The 23766-nt window shown below is 41.4% G+C and overlaps 1 protein-coding gene across 11 annotated transcripts in view; it reads right to left on the bottom strand.

Annotated features, from left to right (window-relative positions):
• The window catches only part of LOC126874448 (protein groucho), a 111908-nt gene that overhangs the window by 72882 nt on the left and 15260 nt on the right, over nt 1-23766 (bottom strand). For 8 of the 11 annotated variants that reach the window (XM_050636577.1, XM_050636523.1, XM_050636585.1 and 5 more), the window contains exons 3-4: nt 12714-12820; nt 8870-8945 (exon numbers count right to left, since the gene is read on the bottom strand). In XM_050636577.1, coding sequence (XP_050492534.1) covers nt 8870-8945; nt 12714-12820 — 183 coding nt within the window. The remainder of the gene's footprint in view (nt 1-8869; nt 8946-12713; nt 12821-23766) is intronic. The other 3 variants (XM_050636528.1, XM_050636547.1, XM_050636567.1) reach the window with 1 other exon arrangement.

Raw genomic sequence — 23766 nt, 5'->3', positions numbered from 1 at the left:
AGTTGCGTATTTAATCAGATAAATCGGGCATATTCCACCGTGCTTTGTAATGGAGGGAGAATTAACTTCAGCCGGCTAGTTATGTAACAAGTATTTCACCCCACCGGTTGAGGGCTAAAATTGATTATCGACGACGCCAACGACCGAATAAATTATCCTGTGTTTCTCTGCCGCGACACGATCGATCGAGCTAAGGTTTCATCGTCGGTGTCTACGAAAAACTTGCTTTTATTTGTCGCGTGAAACCAACGCCGTCGAGATCGTTCGTTGAACGTTAAGCGAGCCCCGTTAATTTCCAAGTATAAACAGCAGCAGAAGCGAGAAGAGATTTTTCACGAGACGAGTAAACTCGCGACAAGATTCTCTCGCAACTCGAACGTCTTCAATTGGGTTAACTACATACAATTCGTGGGTACGGCCGCCTGATCGTAAATTGGTTAGTAGCTGAAGTCACTCGAGTACCAGCCACCCGCTCTGGGACGCATTACAGCACTGACACGATGATTCCGTGACGCGTTATATGTAGCACGCTCGTAAAAATGTTTGAGTAGGAGGCGCATGGAACGAGGATCGACAGAAACGGAGCGAACTACACAGATATGCAAATTCTTCGATTTATACCTGTTACGTAATTAATTTATGGCCACGTGTTTTGCGAAATACTTGTATAGATTATCATCGAACGTTTCCCGATGCTACTTGCAAGCTTTCAAAGATGCCGTTTCAAGAAGCTGAGCGCTTTATACAGAAACGAGTATCTGCTCAAAAATACTTAAAAAAAATTCCTAAATACCTAACGGGTTTCTCTGTCTCCGCTTTCCTTACATTTTACACTTCTTTACATTCTTTCTTCTGATTTCTTGTTTATTTCTGCCCTGCGTTTCTTCCCTCCTTTCTTCTTCCGCGCATTCCTTTCTTCCTATCTTCTATCCCCCTTTCTTCCTCGCGTTTCTTCGGTTCCTTCTATCGAAGTTCGGTAAAATATTCTCAATACAAATTATTCAAACGTATTCCTTTGTGGGAAAACATTCACGCGAACGAAGCGAGCTTTGAAGCAAAATTTCTAAACGAAAGAACGAATAATCTCGTCTGCGCGATCGTCTCGCATAAAAATCTAGATCGTATCGAAGTGTGGAATATAACGAACGGTATCGAACGAACCATGTCTTTTATAAACATTACGGGAAGGAGGCACAAGTCAAAAGCGATAATCCCTAGGTAGGTTGGAACAGAGGTAAGCTGGTAAGCACGAAGAGAAAGCAAGGGTCACGTCCAAAGGCTGGACGGGGGTTCGATCCGGTCGGTGTTCCGCTAAAGTGCATCGTATCATACGATTGGTGAGCGCGCTTGCGCGATCGTAAATCGGTTAGTGACTGTCGCTTAGCGCTGCGTGTCCGCCTTTAGCCCCTCGTTCCAGGACGAATGGCTTCAGGGGGTAAGGGGGTTGGCTTTGGCCGTCGAGAGAAAGCATACACGTAGGTCGAGAGATAATACTCCAGGGAGATCGATAACATCGACCACGGAAATACACCGACTTAATAATGCAGCCGATAATCACGATGAAAGAGCACGATGACGATGGCAGAAGTAACGGTAAGAGAAATCGGTCGGTCTCTAAGTACGACTTCTAACGCGTGTTTTCACAGAGACCTTGCCTTCCTCTGCAACCCGCTTTATCGTAATATCAGTTTTGTCGGTGAGCTGGATGCCGCCCTCTCGTCGTCCATTATCTAAGTAGATCGACAATATGCGAACGGTTACGATTATTATACAAGCGATAGCTAAGTGGAACGCGACACGTGATCCGTTTCGATATTGGATCTATGTTGCGAGCGTAACAATCGCATTACGTATTGGTCGTTGAACGTAGGGGCGGAAGCATTAAGTAAAAAGTTAAATATATCGCGTAATAAACGACAGGAGCGACAGAAACGACAAAAATGCGTTTGATCGTCGATTAGAAGTTACTTGAAATATTTATGATTTGTGAGAATGTGTCGGGTCCCTGGTTTCTTATGACCCAACGATTATTAGAAGAACGTAAGACTATAGCGGGGAAACTCGCCTAAAACGCAAATTTCAAGATGCTAGATATAATATACGTAGAATATCACACTACCATGCAAACACGTGGTTATGGGTAAAAAAAGATGTGAAACTTTCATTGATCCTTATTTTCCATTCTTTCTAACCGAGTATTACATTGGTCGCTAGCTGTCTTTTAATGCAGCAACGATTCCTAGCCGAGCTGTTTGGTAATTGATACTTTCCTTCTTCTTGATTATCAGCCTGTATTATAGCAGTTTAAGGTTAACGTTATTCATTCTCCGCATTTTATCATTAGCGAGTATGGAAATTAATTTGTGATAAAGCTGACACAATCGCGACATCAGCGACAGGACGCAAATATCGTAACACAAACACGTGCGCGAAGAAATTGCAAAATAGACTAAATGACTTCTTGGCGATTAATTATTAACGAGACTGATCATCCGCCGGAAGGCAGATGAATTTTAAATGAACGCAATCAATTAACCTGCCGGCGTATTATGTGACGGTAGAAACGGAAGAACAGCGTGGAAAAAAACGGCGCCAGATTAAATATAACTTATTCCACGTTCGTTCGCGATAGAACGTTCAAATAGGAATTAACAAATCGTTTCTCGACCGAGTTAATCGGTCCGGATCGATATCGTACCGATTAAAAATGTCCATTTTATAAAGCAACTTACACTTATCGCGAAACATATTACCGCTATGTTTGTTCAACTGTTACATCAAAAAGATATTATTATACGTATCACAACGAAAGCAACGTTCGATAAATATGCAAATATATTTTATTTATTCCACGTGATCAAAATTTCAAAACCACTCTACATTTACATCGCGTCCAATTACGCGAGATACATTTTGAAATTTCGCATTATGAGACGAGAAACAGACGTAAGACATTCCGCGATACAGTTAGTTGAGTGTACGGGCGAGCATACTCTGCTTATACGTCCCTTGTATAGTTCAATGAAGATTTGTTATAAAACATACGTTCGTCCGAAACTTAACTCGCTTATCACGACGCACAGAACTCGTACGCAAACCGTCAGCCAACCATTTCGAAACACCCTGTATATAACACGGAATAGATCGGTCGATCGTATAGAATATAAAAGACAGAAAATCGTATCCTTCGAAGCGATTATCGATGAGAGAGAGAGTGAGAGTGAGAGTGAGAGAGTGAGAGAGAGAGGAAAGCCATCCTAAATTGCGCGTTATCGACATCCTGGACGGGAATTAATTCGATTCGTGACGTAATAAAATGCTTCTTGGCCGCATCGCGGAACGTATATTGGGTTCGTTGGAAAGTCCGAAACACGAAGAAAAGAGTTCGCCGGGCCAAGTCGATAATCGGATGAAGAGAAACTGTCGGTGGTCGACAGAGGTATGGGGAGGAGGGGTCGTATCGATCTCATCTGGCAACCTTTCCTTTTCTATTTTCACGTGGTTCGGAACCCAATAATAGGGGTTGTACCGATAATTTCACCCCCTCCGGTTATTCGATATGGATCTTTTAGTAGCGAGCCTTTGCTAGGGTGATTGAACCGCCTACTCTCTTTTCCAGCATCCCCTACACTCTCGTCTATATCTTTCTGTCTACCATATATATTCTCCGTCTCTTCCCATTTCCTCTCTTTTTCAACTCCACGTAACCACTCAGCGCGCACTTTCCTTCCACCTCGTCGCTCCCCGTTTTACCTTTGTTTCTCCTTTTCATCCTTTCCCGAATGTTTTCCGCGAGTGCTCGCGCCTCGCGCTTCCGTACAATTAATGGATAATTAATCAGCCAAACTCGACCGCGACGATGCGAGAATCGCGGCGATAATCCGAGATACGGGTCGTTACCTTTGTCAGATGACAAAAAAGGGAGGGTTGAATATGACGAGGCGGGGGTGGAACAGAAGGACAGGAGATGAGAAGAGACGAGCGAAGGAAAAAATTTATTTGCTCTTGCGGTTAATTCTTGTCCTCTTCGCAGGGCGACGGGATCGTAAAGCGACGGAAAGGGATGCGCGTCGACGTAAGTGAGATCGATAGCTACGTAAAGGGAGAAGTCACAAAGTTCGCAGGAAAGAACGGTTACGACGTTGGCAGCGTTAAGAAAATTGAATAGCGAAAGACACGGTTGCCACAAAGAAAGGAAGAAAAAAGGAAGAAAAAAAGAAAAAAGGAGAGAAGAAAGTAGAAGAAAAAAAGAAGGGAAAAGGGTGGGAAGGGTTTTGGTGGAAAAAACAAAAAAAGGAAGAGAGAGAGAAAGAGAGAGAGAGAGAGAGAGAGACCCGGGTGAGAAGCATCGTGGTGGGGAAAAGGAAGGGTCGGTAAATTCGTGAAAACAGTTAACCCCACGGACGTCGGTGCACCGTTATGAAACTTCGTAAACGTCGGTGAAAAGGGGAGGGTGGAAAAACAAAAACACTAAATTGCACGGTAGAAACTTCAAAGGCGGAAATAAAATCTGTAAAAAGAAGCAGACGGTGAACGCAAACGGGAAAAACAAGAAGTAATCAAGAAACGTGCCCGGAGGATGTGGGTTATGTTTAATTTGTTACGCTGCGGAAAAACGAAATAGAGATAAAGAGAGGGCGCGCAGGAGAAACGGCGTGGGGGAAAAAAAAAAAAGGAAGTAGCAGAGGAGCGAGAAAAAGAGAGGGAAAACGCGGGTAATCGGGAAGTCTGCGTTTTTAAAGGGTGAAAAACGTGCCGCGCACCGACGGCAACCTGCTTTCATAAGAATATTTTTCACGTCTTTACCGGCCGTCCCTCTTCCCTCGAACTGTCGGTCCCGCGCGCGTTTCATCGGTGCGAATCGTTCCGCTTTCATAATAAAAATCGAATTAATTTCTTATCGATTTAACAACTTTTTCTAAAGTGTCAAATAAAATGAAGAGGAACGAGGAAATAAATCCGAGCGCGCACGACCCCGCTTTCTCTGCCAGATACTTTTCAGGGAATTAATTTAACGGTACTCCATCGTTTCGCGATAAAAATGGAACAACGCGCGCGGCGGAAAGGTTATTGCACGATAAAACTAAATGGATTCTTCGCGATACCTTCGAATGGACACACAGGATCGTTTCTGATGATGCAAAAAAAAAAAAAGAGGGAAAAAGAAAGAAAAGGAGCTACCGGAAACCTTTCCCGAGGGAGATAATCGAGTGGTTCTTCCGTTTTCGCAGTTAATGAAACGTACAACAAAATTATTCTCTTTCGACGATACACATACACTGGCAGATAGTATCGATCATAGGCATATAACCATATATTAGACATAGTCATCGATTAAAGTGTTTGATATACTGCACGAGCTACGACGATTCGTACATCGATTCAGAGCTGATGCGATTTAACAAAAAAAAAATTCCGCAAACGTAACGAGTCGCGTCTATTGGAGAAGAATGCATCGGATAAGGACATGTCGCGAGGCGATGATCCGTGCGCTAAAGTTCTGAAAAGGACGGGAGCACGGAATGTATGGGGTGGCGTAGCGAAAAGAAGAGAAACAGGAAGAGAAATTCCGAGAAGAAGATGAACGATAAGGAGCGAAAGAGAAAGAGGAAAACAGATAGCGTGAGAAAGAGAAAAAGAGAAAGAGGGAGGGAGAAAAAGTTGAAGCGGCCGCGGCGCTCGGATTTACGCGGCACGTTACCCTAATGAAAATCGCGGAGGATGAATTGTAGGAGGGATGGAAAGGTGGCTGGTTGGAATACACAGGGGTGGAATTAGAATATCAGAGACACGTTCGCAGTCTGTACATACGTTACACCAATACTCCTTCTCGTCAGGCTGTACGTATATAATACTTGTCGGTAGTTGACAAACCCTCGACATCAATTTCTCTCTCCGTCTCTAATTCCCCCCGTCTCTTTCCCTTCCCCTTTTCCCTTTGCCACCCTACGCCCCATCCCCTTCCTCTGTTGCCTTCCGACTCTGTCCTTCTCTCTGTCGCGTCCTCTCCCTTTCTACTCTTCCCGCCAACCCTCCCCTATCTTTCTCTCTTTCACCCTGTCACTCGGCTCTTCGTCTCTCTCTCTCGCTTCCTCTCTTCGTTTACTTTGGAGATATCGATTACCGGCTCAACTCTCAACCCCCATCAACCCCTCTGTCACCTCCAACCCCCCACCCCTTATCCACTCCCACTGACACCCCCTCCCCCTCAACCCAAGCCCCAACCACTCGGCCCAGCTTGCTGCTTGGTTGCTTGCACGGTGTCACATCGGTGTAGCAGTTTACAGAGATGGTACAGTTCGCGACAATTACGATCAAACGTACAGTTAACATCGGCGTACGATCTCGCGACCCGGGGATGAGGGATTGCGATGGAAGTCGTGTCGCCTAACTGCTCCGTGCTTTCGGATCGATCATTGCATGCCGCACACGCTCATCCGGCGTCATTTTTTCCACTCTCTTTTCTTTCTCTCCTCTCCTTCCTGTCTCTCTTTTTTCGCCTCATCTTGTCTATGTTTCTCTCGGAGACAAAATGAACGTGTTATTGCGATATATCGAAATAATACAGGTGAGAAGAGGAGAAACGAAGGGGCTCGGCAAACGATCGCGTTGCGAGATAACGCTCGCAGACGGTGTTTCGCAGACGCGTTTAAAATATTAGAGGGCTTCCCCATTGGTGAATTTTTTCTTTTTCTCTTTTTTTTTTTTTTTTTTTTTTTTTTGGAAAAAAGAGAAGGGCAGAGGTGAAAATAAATCCAGGACCGAGGATCGTAGCAGGGCTGTTGACCCTACTCCGCTGGGGAACGTATACGTTTTCGTATACCAAAAGGGAGGGAGCAGTTTACAGAACAGCATAACAGCCAGCGTAAAAGCACGTTCTCAAATATCGGTGAATTTATACACGCGAATAAAGCAGACGACCCGATTTCTTTTTCTTTCGCCCGCCTAGTCACCTGCCCCTTACACGAAAACCTCCTCTTTCCTCTGCGCGTCCCACGAACTACCAAAACACGCGAAAATTACTTTCCAAAGGAACTGCCGGCTTAGCGTGCAACGTAAATAAAGATATAGGCAAATATTTTGCCTGGTACAATCGTAATTACGAGGTAAAAGCGCGGATCACAAGAGCAAATTGCTGACTAAACGGTAAAATAAAATAAATAAAGATGTTCAACGTGTTTGAAAATTTCAAACGATCGAATCTTTTGGCTCGTCTATTCTTTCTTTTCTTTCTTTTTCTCTAAGTTGTTCCGATACAGTACTGGGTTATAATAATTAATACACGAATGTTTACACAAATTCATATCTTCGTACGTTTCCATATTTTTAAAGAAACAAACCCGCAATGGAAATTTATTTCAGCTATTGAAGATTATATCGAGTATTCCTAACATTATAATAAACTATTTCTTTGATGGACAAAATATCGCTTTCTATCCAACATGTGGCCCATGAAAACGTGACCTATGAGAAATTAGAAATTCCCCTGAGCGACTTTCGAAGCGATGGAAAGGGCTCGATACGAGGGAAAAATCACGCAAGAGTACTTTTTTCAAAAAAAAAAAAAAAAAAAAAAAAAAAAAGGATGTAAACACGGAAAACGAGAATCATCGATGTAACAGTGAGAAATTTATTTCAAAAATTGTACTACGAATTTCTAAGCTTCCCTTTGTTAGATCTTTCCATCGAAGTTTAACTTTGCTCGCGATTCCCTCATTTTTCAAGGACTTTGTTACTCGCACCACTTCTTCTTTGATCCTGTCGCATCGATTGGTCAGAGGTACGAAAGAACAACGAATTCCTGAACTGTTCGATAATAAATATTTAATAAAGAAGCGAGAAATGAAATGGACTCCCGTGGCAAATACTTTGGTCCACGTTAATGCCGCACTTTAATATAGGTAAGTCCAAGTTAAGCTCCTTACCGATGACGATACGATTAGTACGGTTGGTTGAGCTAATTGCCTTCGTGCTGATGGGAACTGAATCGAAGAGCCGGCAATATGAAGCGAGAACAATATCGATCGTTTTTCTCCATTGCCCTGTGTCGGGGAGGGTTGCGACAAAGATTACCGAGTTCAATAATGGCCCTGTAACCTCGTTGCTTATAAAACCCGATTCCGTGGCTACGATTACCCTCTCTATCGATAATTTCAACAATAGAAGCACGTGCACCGGCACAAGACTTTCGACGATTCCAGTCTGTGTATTATAACTAAGATAACAACAACAGATGTACACTATCGGAGGATGTATCGCACTACCGTGATGTGTAATTGTAATATTTCGTTTTTAGTCGATGCTTGTTTCGATTTCTACGTATAGAAACACAATAACGTTGAAATAATTCTGCATTCGCAAAAGTTAACACGTCTTCGATTTACGTTCTGACAATTTTATTAACCTGAATAATTTCAACGACTTTGACAGTCGTAGGAATCTTAATAATCGAAGAGACTGCTGCGGTAGGGAGGAAGCTCGGCTTTCAGTCGCTTGAACAGACGAAGAAAAACCAACTGAAAGTTGATCAGAATCAAATCACTTTGCCAAACCTGCTGTGGATTCACAGTCGACTAACATTCGTAGTAACTTTTGCGCTTTCGAATATAAAGTCTATATCTTTCTTTCCCTTCCGATCGACAGAGCCTTCGATCTTTCTAACTTCTACGTCCTAGAATTTTGATAATTTTCGCAACTTTCGTCACACGAAACGTTGTACTCCGAAGAAACGCGTAACCACGCGCGATAACAGTGCGACGATTCATCGAATCCGCTCGAGTTCGTCTGAGTGTCATCTAAGCGATGTTTTCAACTGCCGCGAATAAGCTGTACTCGATACGAAGATAAAAAGACATGAAGACGAACTTACAAAGTGCCTTACCATAACGTAATGCCTCTGCATCTCGGTCTTCTCGCTGGCCAGTTTCTCGCATTCGATCTTCAGTCTGAAAAGTGAAAAGCGATTGAGGACAGAGCTAGTCAGACATGCGTTAAAGCAGAAATCGCGCGCACTCGCTCAGGACCATTTTGTATGCGTGTGTTTGTACGTGTATGTACATGTGTGCCTGAATGCATATATATTGTATAATGTGCGTGTGTGGGCGCTTGTGTGTGTACGTGTAAATACGTGCAAGCGCATAGGGCAAGACCGCTTCCTTTCCCTTTGGGATTTGCAGCATCTTGAATTCGAGGAGGAAGAGAACGCGGTGCGTCTCTAGAAAGTAAGATCGAGTTCTCCGGCGAAAAAGCTGAAGGAATAAGAAGAAATGAGATTATGGCGGTGTTGGCGGTTGCGGCGGGCGACCCGACCACTGAAAATCTAAAAAAAAGAAGCCCAGCTATGAATAAAGGAAGAGGAACCTGCCGGGGACATTTTGGCAAATATCCGATCGTTCTACGCGTTATTTGCCGAGGAAAATCGATCGGAACGTATGGTATAAAGTTGCTCTTGGAATCGTTTTAACTTCACTCGCGCGCAATTTTAACGCGATGTATCTCGTATTTTTATTAAAGAAATACATTTTACGCGGTAACCATTATGAGTTAAATTTTGAAATAAGGTCCACGTTGATTAGCTCGAAATTGAGATACTATTTATAACTAGAGTTATTCGAATATCAAAAGTGGATCTTAATCATTCGCTGCGATCGAATTTTCATGGCCTGTGTACGTAGGTACTTTACGAGCTTCTCGGAAAGAATTGATCACCTTCGCTTTTTATACAATTCTCGCCACAAGATGACGTAAGTAATTGCGTATTTCCAGGTAAGTGAAAAAAATAACGTTCCTAATGGTCATTTTTCTCTACGTTCTAATTATTGAAGCTAATCAACGTGGCTCCAAAAATCCATACGTTTACAAATACTGTTCGTATAATGAAATTCGCCTGCCGATTGTACGAATCGTTATGTAAATTGGTATAAAAATGATTATTAAGAAAATTCATTTATGCCAGGCACAGTAGCTACGAAAGATATTTGCGCGTATCTATCTCTATTTCCAACGAAATATTCCGTTTATCCGATTCTACGTTTCATTTTTATAGTATTTTTGTAACCATATGAAGATACCTGCAAAAGTAACATGGAATTTAACACGATTCGAAAACTAGTATAAACTATAACAGAAACAACGGATCCCAAATACTTTCTGTAGCCAGCACAGTACGATTTCACATGAACTTTCGTCGCTTTGTAATGCACGCTTGTATGTTGCAAGAAAGTTAATATAAAAATTCATAAAACTGCCAAAGATGATGCAATAAACCGCGCGGCGATAAAAATTGCGAGTGAAATAAAAGAAGTACGATTCACGGCGAAAATGGTCGAGACTGTAGAACGTAGATTGCGAAAGACCGTGCAACAATAAGACTCCGTCTAGGAATAGAACGTACGCTTTGTAAAACCGTGGCTTTTCTCAAGAAAAGGAAGCACGTCGCTGAATTTTCGCGAGCGGCGAATTCCACGAGGTCGTAAAAAAAAATTACCAAGAGGCAAGCAGAAAGTTCATGAATTACCGGGAAAATTTCGTCGAGGCCAGAACGTCCCGGGGCAGACATACATACGCGCACTGGATGGCGACTAGCGGCGAGTACGCGTAGCACGTATTAGCTGGGCGTTAACAACGAAACGCAAATTTAACCGTCCATCCGACGGTTTCAACGGTATCGCAAGTGCGGCATGCGAGATAATTAATGATACGTAAACGCAGACATTTGTACACACGGTCCCATTACACGGGCGTCCGCCCGAAAGTGAGCACTGTTCCAATAACGTTAACGGTTATAGCATCGCCTGCATCTGGATACTACTTGCCGGAACGTCGATTAATTACCGTGTCCGTGCCTCGATTATCAATTACCATAAATCGTCGACATGCACGCGATGTCGCGCGAGTTCTTTCTCACCGATCAAAACCGTATACGATTTTGTCACTTTCGTGATTCGAAGTACGAAAGACAGGCGTTTAAGCGGCTCTCGTAGAAGCTGACCTCCGACGAGACAAACGAATCACCGGTTAATCCGAAGATACGCATACAGTATGCGAACCGGTGACTGATGATAAAACCGGGCAATGCGTGGTTTCTCGTGAAAGAAGAAAGAAAAAGCGTGAAATGTAGGGTAATGTTCGGACGCGCGAGCTTTCGTTTCTGAGAAAAACCGAGTTTGGAAGTTAGCCCGGTACGCGATCGAAACTCCGTTGCAAAGACCGAGAACCAGCGATGTTGCGAATATCGCTTTTTACAATTTACCGTAGCATTTACTATCGTTTATGTCATCTGCTTGCGATAAATCCGTAGGGATAACGAATCGAAAGAAAATAAATCACTTGTTTCTTCAGAATTGAATATTAAACTGTGTTCTCGCGTAATTGAATCGAGAAACGAATAAAAAGTGGTGCCGATCGGTTTAGCTTCCAAGAGGCTGATATATAAATAACGAACGTTCTACGTGTACTACGTACGCTCGCGAAAGTATTCCAACGGTTATAGAAATTTCCTGCGAATATATTACGCGCGTTATACGAAACATTTTGAGATAACACTAACAATGTAATGAAACGCGATTGTCGTGATTATGCTGGTAAGGTATTCGAAACAAATCAGCAAACGTAACATAGAAACTACAAGATATTTAGCGCAAGTATATTTTGCAGAGATGATAAAAGAATTTAAACGGCCGATTATCCATTCACATTGGTAAATCGCGATAGATACTCGGTGGAATCATCTTTGGTTTCATCTCGGTGATTATGAAAGAGGCCCGAGGCATACGTCGTATTTCTCGTTACAAGATATTTAAAACTTTGCGTTTGAAGTGAATCCTATTTGGCGACGTCACAGTCGATTCGATTCAACGGTTCACTTTCCACTAGTTTACAAACATGTTTTCGAATTATCGTACTGTTACGTAATACGAGACGGACGCAACGCAGAATAATAACAAACTCGTTTGTTTTAGATCCTTGACTAAGGCCACTTTCGTAATCACCGGAACATACGTTTGAAAGGACTATTTACCAATTTTTTTACCAAATATATATATAACATGTAATAAACATCTCGTAACTTCTATGTACATTTCTACGCTACTTTCAATTGTTACCAATATAATCGTTACTTTTGAATCCTGTTACGGTATTAAATAAGGTTTCAAAATGTTTTATACGATACGCGTAACATATACGTGAAAATATTCTCTGATAAGCGTCGAAATATACGTTTGTCAGCCACTGTAGATTCGCCGCGAATCTTTGCGTTAGATTTTCAACTGGAGATCGTCCTGTTATCCGCGTATCCGGTTTGCGACTGAAGCCCGCGAGCGTTCGAAACGTTCGACGCGTTATTAGGAGCCGGGAGAGGAGAGGACGTCGTGAGCAAACAATTCCAACTTTCCTCTCTCGGATAAGAGACTTCGAAGCGATCGGCGTGCAACAGCGTCAACGGGGTGGGTTCTGAAACAACCTCGAAACAGGGAGCAGCGGGACGAAGGAGGAAAGGCGAGGAAAGATGGGTAGAAGACAGCCGAGGCAAGCATCGGCGTCAATAATCGTGGATCTTCGAGAAACGCGAACGCGAGACGGAAGGGATGAATAGACGAGAAAACTGGAAAGGGGGAGTTGGGCGGAGGTGGTGGAGAAAGAAAAACAAAGAGCAAGAGAGAGAGAGAGAGAGGGAGAGAACGAGGAGAGTCAAAGAAAAGAGAAAGACTCACGAGTGGTTCTGTTGCTGGATGAAATTGAATTCCTCTTTGATCCTCTCGCAAGTGTCAGCCACCGTGAATTTCAGACCTCCCGCAGCCCCACCGCTTCCTCCGCCACCCTGCAACATAAAAAAAAAAGAGGAAGAAAGAAAATGAAAGAGAAAATAAGAGGAGGGAATTCGATTAGCATACACGACAAAGCAGCCGCGACAAAGAACGAAAAATAGATCAGCTAAAACGGCGAAGCGTTATGGTCGTACGGGCGCGTACACGCTGAGAAGACGCTGCGATCTGTAGAAAAATTACTGTCCACCTTTTCTATGTGGTAATTAATCGACGCGTAATTTGAAGCAACAAGATGCTTTTATTTATATATATATATAATATAGTGGTTTGTTAAACCGTAGTTATTCGTTCATAGTAGCTTGCTGTAGCAAAAAAGATATGTACATTCGAAAACAATAACGTGAGCCCTCGTGTCATTCGACGAGATATTTCATTTTTTATATTCTAAGGAAAATAAAGAAAAGAATTAAGAAAAAATGTGAAACACGCTCGTTTTAAAAATTTATATTTGGAAAATCGTATTACGAAGGTATGCGGATAAAAAATTTAGTCGATCGTAAACTGAAATCTTGAATCTTGTTCTACGATAAGATTTATAAAAACAATGTTTTCGAGGTATTAAACAGAGGAGAAAAATATTGCCGAGAACCGCTGTAATTGAATCTTATATTATCAGAATTATCTGACATTTAAAATATACCTCGTATCTCGATGCCGTTGTCAATCGTCGTAAAGCTTTGTAGCCTAAAGTATGGTACAACATTTTTTCACAAGTAACGTTGTTACGCGCAACTCGTGGTATAGAAAAACGCGTTCTCTTCATCTAGAGTAAGAAAACTGGACGAGTTAACAAGCAAGATTTCTATCGACTCGCACAATTCAAACAGACGATACGATAACAGTCTTGCCGCAACGATGGAACTCTATTTGCGAAATACACAGGGAAAAAACTCGTTAAAGGGTGCAAAGGCAACGAAGGAATCTCGTTACGCCGGAAATCGTGTATACACGGTAAAAGAGAGGGGGCAAGAGGAAAAGAAAGCAAAAGAGAAGTCGACATTACGCCTGGTCCTTAGATCGGTGAGACCGTAGAATAAATCCGAAATAAATCTTAACAAATCCGAATTTAAAGGAAAACCGTGCGGTATACGCGTTCGTTCGTTCGTTCGTTCGTTCCAGAAACGCCTGTAAAATGGTAACGAGGTTAAAGTCGAAGATGACAAGCAACCGCTATCAAATGGCCTTCGACCGCATAAGGCGCACGCAAACACAGAAACCGAGCTCAGAAACGCGAGCAGAGGGCATCCAGGTATAAAAGACGAGCGACTCCGTTGCCTAAGAGGGAGAAACGAGGCCTGAAGAGCCAAGGATGAAGGACCATGAAGGCGTCCTTAATGAGACCCATTCCACCAGGTAGCACGAGGTCTGTGTCTACGGGTTCTTCAGCCACGTATACCAACGCCGCTCTACCGGTTGAAATTACGGAGGAAAGGATCAGGCTTTCCGATGACAGTAATGATTACGTTACACATACACACGTATTCTTACGTAGAGTATATGTGTGTGTGCATATGTATATATATACATTATGTATTTAAATATACATGTAAATATACAATGTCAGTCTAATTTCGTAATTACAGTTCAAAAGCGCTGAAGGAATTATTAAGAAAGACTAATCTTCTAATGACTTTAAATAGAATGTATCGTAGAATCACGATCGTTGAAGTTGAATATTCTTTTTACGATTCCTTTAATTATTTATTCATTTGCGTTTTCGTCATATTCTACCGATAGAATAGCATCTTCTTTATTGACACCCGATACAGAGATACATTTGCTCAAAGCAATATCGATGTTGTACACTGTTTTAACATTTCAATAGTATTACAATCATTCAATACCTATTTTCGTTCATTTACATTCTTATAATACACATCCGCCGGTGTTCTCTTTATTGAAATTCGATATAAAACGATTTGTTTATTACTGTGCAAAGAGAGAAGTTTGGTTGGGAGAATGGGCGGAATTCCATTTTCCAATCAAATCATTAATCCGATACGATTACGGTAGCATCATTGAACATCGATATTGTGCGTCGAAGAGAAAATGGGAGACAGAGAAAGAGAAAATGGGTGGGAGCGGGGAATAGAGAGAGGGAGAGAGTAGAATTTCGGGCTGAATGACAAAATCTCTCGATAGAGAGAAATATTCCGACACGACGTTAAATGGTCAATGACTGTCCGCCGGCTGGAAAATTCCAGTTTTTCGACGCTACGTAGTCTCGCGTAGAATGATTTGGCCACTTGTTGAATTCGAAACGGGGAGTGGCTGTCGGTGGTAAAATGGTTTGGGAACAAGCTGGGGAAGAGGACGACGGTGGTCCTCACTTGTTGCAATCATCAAACGGAACAGTCATCGAACAGGTTGTTGTTCCGATGGTTAACCCGCCAGCGTACACATATCCGTTATGTGATACGATGGACGACAATTCGTTTTCATGAAAATTTTCGTACGATCTGACCAACGTGCTCTCACCATCCGCGATAATTCCCGACATCGATATTAAACGTATCCCTTCGTGGCTTTCTATTGCTGTCATATTTGACATTAAAATTAATTTGTAAATGACATTATTAGCGTGAACTCGCTGTAACGTATTTTTCTCAAAATACGTGATATTCGAAGAAATCAATTTTTATTTCTAGCGTGTTTCGCAAAGGATCGTTGAAAACTATTGCGAATATACCGGTACGAGTTTAAATATACTCGATTCGTATTTTCTGATACGCAATGTTAAACACAATATACCAAATTACAGTCCTATAATCGAATACGACATAATACGAATGGCAGATCGTTCGACGAAATTAAATTTACCTTATACTCGAAAATTAGAATACTGTGCAGCAACAAGAAAACAAAAAAATTTACCTATTCAAGGATACCTTAACGCAGCCAATATATCGACTATTACCATCGTCGAATAATCCCTCCGACATGAAGACATTAATTAACGACAACGATTAGTGGGAGTTTTACGCATTAACGCAATATTGGATATCGGGCGCGTATCGCGACACACGGCGAGGACATCAATTTTCGTCCCTTTCGTTTCTTTATTTTTTTTAATTACTTTCCCTTCTTCCCTACTTTTTCGACCGTTCTTTGACGCGGCCATCGGATTTAGTTCTTTCAGCTTAACGAATCAAATACATATATACATATACATACACATATGTATGTATATACAGGTATATAGATATATAGGTTCACGTAAAGCAGCCCAACCGAATGTTCACGGTGCGGCCGCGCGCACAAGATGAGTCACGCATCGATGCTTCGGCCCCTGATCAAAAGAGAACGGATTCGAATGGCAAAAATCAATTTTTCAATAATTTTCTTTGCCTCCCATAAGCCGTCCAATCATCCATGCCTTTCCCACTATGTCAAAACTGTTATTAACGAGCGAAGACAAAAGTCTTCCGTTCTCGGGGCGGCTCGACAAGAGCACGCTTTTGCCCAGCCTCTATATACCAGGGGCCTTTGTATTCATTGTCTGCCCGATTCCCCTTTCACACCAGCGAAATCAATGAAGAAGCACGCGTGAGCGCATCTATATACGTGTAAGCGTGCGCATACGCGTGTAAATGTGTTTGGTACGGCATGGTATAGCGTGTCGTGTGTGTGGTGTATACGGAGGATCGTATCGAAAAACCGGCTGGTTCACTTTGTTGCCAAGAGATAATGGCCATGCGAATCGTAAATAAGGTAATAGGTCTTCGCAGGGCCGAGGATAGACCAAAGATCGAATGACGTAAGCGAGAAACCCCCTAAGGGCCCGTCCACAACTTTCAAGAAAGTCGTGCATTAAGGTTACACGAGTTTGGAATAAATTTAACGTTAGAATTACAGAACTATATGGTTAATGTTATTGATATCGGATATTTTTCGTTTGTTCGACTAGGAAAAAAGAAAAAAAAACACGGAAGCGTTTCTGGTAGCGTCAACGTTCGTCTTTTTATCGAAACAGAAACGTGATTGATTACACAGACTTACTTATTTTCATCGTGTTATTTTCATCGCTTTTAATCCTATTCAATTATACTATTCAGCGAAAGTCGCACTTTTCACATGAACGATTTTAAAATTCAATCGCATATTATAAAGTCATACGAAAGCATGAAATTGAAAAAAAGACTTTCTTTCAGTCTTTTTTCCTACGTAGTCATCGTACCAAAGTACGTATTAAAAATGCGCAAGTGTAGCATTAAAAGAGTGTCAAATTCTACGATTATAAAGTTTCCAGAAGCTTGTTTTAACCTTCCGCTTTATAAAATATAAATCTTGTCTTTCCTCTTATCGCATCTCCATTATGTAGATTATACTTCGTAAAAATAGGCATTACAATTAGAAACTGTAGACTCAGAGTGGATACAACGTGCTTGAGTCGTAACGAATGCGGAGTGTTTTAATCTTAATTTCAAATCGATCTTGTTCATAAAGCGAGATTCATTGCGTATAGTTTATGTACAGTGTTAATACACTGCACGTATTTACAAGTTCGTGTGCGTTTCTAGGTATAAAAAATTCATAAAGAAATAGGAAATTTCACGATTTGTTCCGATCTACCACATAATTCCTTCGTAGAATGAGTCTTACAAGAGATACACGAATTTATGAATTGACCGGATATATTCGACAATATTCGTGTCTACAAAAAATATCACGAAATAAGAGATTAACGATGAAAAACGAACCTGGAAGGATTCGAGTTACCGCAGCCGAAAAAAGTTCGCCTCAACATCTACAGATCTATATGGAAATAGGATGGGAGGGGCTATGCTGAAATTTGTTTTTCATTATTTCATCTTATTCGCGCGAATTTGCTCCTCGGTTCCCTTATTTTATATCGCGGAAAGGATTCTAATTGGATGAGGCAACGCTATTGGGAATTATTCAAATCGTGTTCCGAGGCTGTTGAAAGTCAGACGTACGAAGCCGATGTAGCTGCACTTGAATAAACATCGATGTATCGATATGCAGTGAACACTGACGAATAAGCGCAACTTTTCTATACGTACACGGCCACATAGTCAATGTATACCGATACGAATAACAGGCCAGGCCATTCGAAGCACCTAGCGCGTCTTTGAATTACACACGTGGTTCATCAATAAAACGATAAATAAAGGAAACGAGGATCAAAGTGGCTAGTTACGTGGGATTTGAGAAAGTTTAAGATAACGGTCGAAAAAGAATCGAGACTCCCTTTTCTCTTGTCCTACTCGTTTCCTCTTCCCTACTTTATCTTTTTTCTTCTTTTTTCGTTTTTGAAATGATATTTCATCGCGTTAGTTGAAAGGAAATTCTCTAAAATGAAAATAAACGTTTGACGATATCGAACGCGTAAATCTGGCAGAAAGTAGGGTCATAAGGAGTCGTAAATAATTTCCGAGTTATGGGTAATTTCTTTCCGTGATTTTATGTATGCGAATAGAATTGCATTGTCGGGAAGATAATATAAGCGATTTGTGAAATGATACTAGCTGGTCGTGTTTGAGACTGCGAATGGAAGTAAGAATTGGAGAGGAAAGCCTACCATATCGAATCATAATATCACTCTCTGTAATCGTTCCAAAGAGATTATTTTATCAAGGAGAATAAGAAACTAAAAATTATACCTATATAATGTAAATCATTGTAAAATACAAAAAAAATGTTTTCCGAGATAATCGTCTATACTGAAATAAGTAGCGGCGATCGACCTCAATTTCCAAGAATATAAATATTATAACACGTTATAATATAACAAGTTATCTTGAAACCTTGTTCGATCATCGCCGTTCTATTTCTATGTAAACAATTTATTTTAGGATACGTTTCACAGAGGGAAAAAGAAGGCAACTTCGTTATAATAAAACGGAACACATTTTGAAATGTCTGCCTGCGAAACGGCTTGAAGGAAAACGTATGCTCAATCAATGTCGAGACATAAAATGTGCTAACAAATACCGGCACGCTTTGTAAGGGGAACCTAGACTGAATTTAGAGGGTGGATGAGCAGGAGGGAGACTGCTCGTAGAAGAAGACCAAGGTGAAAGGGAGAGAGGGAGAACACGTGGTGAAATTCCTGCCGTTCAGAGGTGCGCAGTTAGAATACGTAAATCTTCGTTGCGATAGCGAGTAACTGATAAAAAGGGGTAACACATTTTACATAATTTTTTCTCGCATCTACGCGTTAAATTACGCGATGAATTATAAGCGTTGTTCCTTCTTCTTCTTCTTCTTTTTCTTTTTTTTTTTTTATTACCGTACTTGGAATTGCGCTTGCCACGAAGATTTGTATGGTTTAATACTGTCACGTGCAGTGTAAATACATATCAGTAGTTTTCGGCACACAGCGAGCGGTCCATTAACAGCAGTGAATTGACTGACGTCTCCTTATTGGCAAAGTTATCGATTAAACGAGACTTGTAATTGTAACAGTGGCGTAGGTGAGCTACGCTCAAATTGTATACGTTTGTAAATTGCTCTGAATGGTAAACAATGCTGGGTAAACGAGAACGTTGTACAGTAAACAGAAATAAAAACGCGTTAATTGCGAGAACACTTCTCGTTTATATCCGGACAAATAAAAGCAATCGAAGAATGAAAGAAAGTCCTAGTTCCTTTTAATTAATTACAGAAATGATCCGATGTAGCTATACCCATTCGTTGCATCCATATTTAAAACAACGAAGAGTTTTATAAAAATCGCCCAAATTCTTAAAGCTGTTACAGGTAAAGAGCTCTCGTGGTTAAAACTATTAAAGGTTTCTACATAACTACTGCTTTGTGGAAAATAATCTCAACGTGTCGTTAACCTCTTCAGAACAACTCCTCTGTTTCGTCTATGAAGAAAACTGTGCTTCTCTTTCTTTCTCTTTTATTCATTTTTTAATTAGTTATTAATAGCAGAAATACGTTTGCGAGCAGTTTTGTGAAGAAGCCATAATGCGCTAAAATTTGAGAATGATTCTGGCAAAAACGAATACATCTAGTTAATTGATAAATCGCCAATGTCGCGTATACGTAGGCTGGCGTGAAAGCGTCGATTCAGCGACCAATATCCGCGGTAGAATCTTCTAACGAACGCTTTATACGCAATTAATAGACGATAGGTACAATATGCATGTACCTCGCATCATAACTTCCATCAAACCTATGATACTCGCTTTATCACGTGGACATAAATGTTCAGAAGTTTACAAAAGCTGGTACTGTGGCTTACGAATACATCGATAGCCATTAAGCTATACACCGGTTAACGATACAACACCGCAAAACCTGTACTTTGCAAATTACGAGAAAATTCGAAAAGTTCCAGGAGTTTCACAGGACCTCGCCTTACCAGTTACGGTTTAAGAATAACGAACACTGTGAAACGTCAGATTCCAAGATACATATACGACTAGATAACCCATCCAAGCAAGATATCGTATCGATGAAAAGTCTCGACAATGAACCTAAGCCTCGAGTTCGAACGCGAATGCCTCTTCCTCGTCCATTAACGAACTGTATTACTGGAACTATTCCAACAAACCTTGGAGAATCCATCGAAGATATGCAAGCAATCGAACGTTAAGCCGGCTTTTGCTACCATTTCTTGCAAGACCCGTGATGCATTCTGGGTGGCAGAGAGACGAGGCCAAGAGAGACGAGAGAGTTGAAGCTCGCTTCACTCGTTCACGCGCGTAACCTCACGTCCATGTCGCAATGGCGGATTGACGGCCGCGTTACCGCTCAGGTCGCACATGTACACACGCGAAACAGCCGTGTGCAGCATGTACGAGGGACGAGCATCACGGAGCTCGTCTTGTATATCGGTATGATTATTATAGGTTAGACGTTTCATGGCAGTGCGCACAATGCAGCGGAGTAGAGGACCGGCGGAATATAACCTCGCTTCCCGCAGACCCAGGGCGACGTGATCCAACGACAGAGCCACAGCGGCACACACAGTGTTGTTCTTAATAGGGTTGTGTGTAGCGGCACACACGCGTCCACACGACACACGTATACAGTTCTGTCGGTGTATGTATGGTACGACTAGCATCGTTGGCCGAGCACAATGCTATAGTCACCCCTGGGTGTTGCTGTTGCTAGTTCCCCTTAACCTACGCGCGACTAAAACAAGATTTATCGTCTGTGGAAACGTACTCGTCGATACAGTGAACCGGCGTAAAAATACGGGCGTGTGGGCCCTTTGTAAAGAGGAGAGTCGGCCGGCTTAAGTTTAATGCCGGATTGGCCGTTGCGATCGAAATTAATGAATATGTAGTATCGATCAACGATTCGGCGATACACGTGCATAAATGGAAATTGAAAAGAAATAAATTCTAGAATCGTAGGTTAAAAAAAATGGTAATATAGAAAACTGAATATCTATGAATCTAGAAATGTACATTTTTTAATCAGATATTCTTCTGCGTATAGGATTATATTAAAAGAATTAACGTGATCGGACTTCTTAATTACATCTTACATTAAAATATCGTATGTAACGATATAGCAATACCGTTCTCCCTGTAGTTTTCGCATTTCAGCATGCGTTGAAATATTTGAAATTCTCACCGTGGTTTGTAAACTTTGAAAGCGGACTTACGTTATACAGTTTGTTACGAGATAACGACTAGATATTTTTAATTCAAGCAGGAAAATAAAGATGGCACGAGGAAAATGAAACAATTTTTATACCGAATAAAGATAAATGATAAAACTTCGTTTGTTTGTTTTATTTTTTTTTTTTTTTTTTTCTTTGAAACGGTAGATAGATCATTTTAACTAAGAATAAGAAAGGCAAAAAGAACGCTGAAACATAGGGTTTCAGCAACGAGACCGAGAAATCGTCGAAGTAGACGTCCATTGAATCCGCCAAAAAGCTCGTTGTATCAAGATTGACCACGTGGGTGATATCGAAGTAAAACGCCTTCGTCACGCAAGGGATGAAACGTTTATCGTCTACTCTACGAGAACGATGGCATTTTTTTTCTATTTTAACCTTTCCGTTCGTGCATCTGACTCCAGGCTACGCCGTGGGAGTATATACCTTTACACGAACCCGCAGCAAACATGTACTTTTGTATCGATCTTTTCCTCTACTTTACACACCTCTATTTCAGAGCAATAATCGTCCTGACCATACGGGAGACTAGTGCGTTATCTATCTGTTTTCAAACCTATTCGAATATAAATACGAAAACTAGTCCTTCAAAACCGGCACGAACAGCGAAATATTAATTTCTTAACGATAAATAACGTAGACTTTAAAACAATCAAACGAATAGATAGAGAATATTTATGAAAATTTATATTTTTACGATTACAAATAAACAAATGGAAATTGAATACAAATTTGTTTCATCTATTAAGTATTATATAACCAATATTATCCTGTATATTTTTACGTATTATTCTCGTATGGTACGTATTATGCATCGTTAAAATCCCCAGGTTACAAATCGCTAACGTCAGAACTGCCAAAGGTGATCGAACTAACTAATTCGTAATTTTTCATAAAATCTCTGATCAATAACAACGATGCATTTTTCTTTTAGATTTGAATGATTCTACGAATATTTGGATAAAAGTTTTGCTTCGGATTTGAATCTCTAAATTTCCCATAAATGTATCAACTTCTACAGCCTATCGATGGCCAATATTTGACCACAGTATCAGTTACCAATTATCAAAATAAACGACATAGCATAGTAAAATATTTTAACGTTGCAACGTCTTGGATTTTCTAAGAAGACTAACTCGTATATTTGTAGAGAATTGGTCTTTTGATCGATACACATCATTCGCTGCACCGACAATCATGCGGATGACACTGACGGCCATTCTATGGGCGTAAGTACATATGAATATACGTGCATATGTGTACGTATATTTCTGACCATGCCCTTCTCTCCTGCCCTTCTGTGCTTTAACGAGGATAGCCGAGGGTCGAACCTCGTTCGACATGTAAATGTAAATGTTGGACAAGAACCATCCAGAGATTCTCAACTTTCTTAGCCCAATGTCTAGTGGCCGGTAGGTGAACTGGAGGTCCGGTGAGAATCACTGGTGAGGACACTCCGTGACTCCCCGGTGTGGCAAGAGTGTTGCGACGTTCTCGACACAGTTGGCAGTGGTGATCAATCTTCCCCGGCCACGTTACATTCTTCGACCGCACGTCCGTCACCAAGGAAAAACGCACACCGACTGCACAATAGCGTATAAATGGGCTGCAGGCAGAAAATCCCGCTGACTCGCCGCCATTCTATGTTTTCAAGCCACAAACTATGCTCGCTTTAAATCAAAGTGTTCTTATTGTTGTCTTGTTTATTTATCGTTAACGATATCAAGGAATTTACTTTGCTCCGAAAGAGAATCAGATACGTAAACGATAACAAACAATAAGATATTTTTGGCTAATTACGATTATTGGTTATAGTTTTCAGAAGAAGATCGACGATCGTAATATTGTTTACGTGAAGCTACGTGATACATTTTTTCAACGCTCCTTCCTCGACGATATTCTTTTCTTTGGACGATAGTCAAGTCTTTTGTATATTATTACTAGACAGAACTACCAATTATCGCGTCTTCATAACGAGATGGTCGGCTTCTATAGCGGATAATCGTTGCAAGAGTAACCCAAAATGAGAACCACTCGTTGGGATTTCAGTGGGTGGCGTTGGTCCCCTCATCAAATGCTTGTCATACCGTTCTTACCCTCAAACTCCGGAGCCTAGCAGATCCCAACAGTCGGGTAAAGCCCGAGCCGCACCCCCGTGTACACAACGAGAAAGAGGACGATGTGTATATGAGAAGAGGTGGGCAACCACCCCAATGGACCCGTCGACGAAGGCTTAAAGCCCATAGGCCTGCGATATGCCTCGGGGCCAAGAATTATGTCGCTGAAACCCACCAATTACGAGGGTTGCAACCCGAAAACGGCTTTCTTTCCTTC

Source organism: Bombus huntii, chromosome 2 (genome assembly GCF_024542735.1).
Source record: "Bombus huntii isolate Logan2020A chromosome 2, iyBomHunt1.1, whole genome shotgun sequence".
NCBI lineage: Eukaryota > Metazoa > Arthropoda > Insecta > Hymenoptera > Apidae > Bombus > Bombus huntii.
Note: the sequence above shows the minus strand (reverse complement) of the source record. Positions and strands in the feature narration are given on the sequence as shown.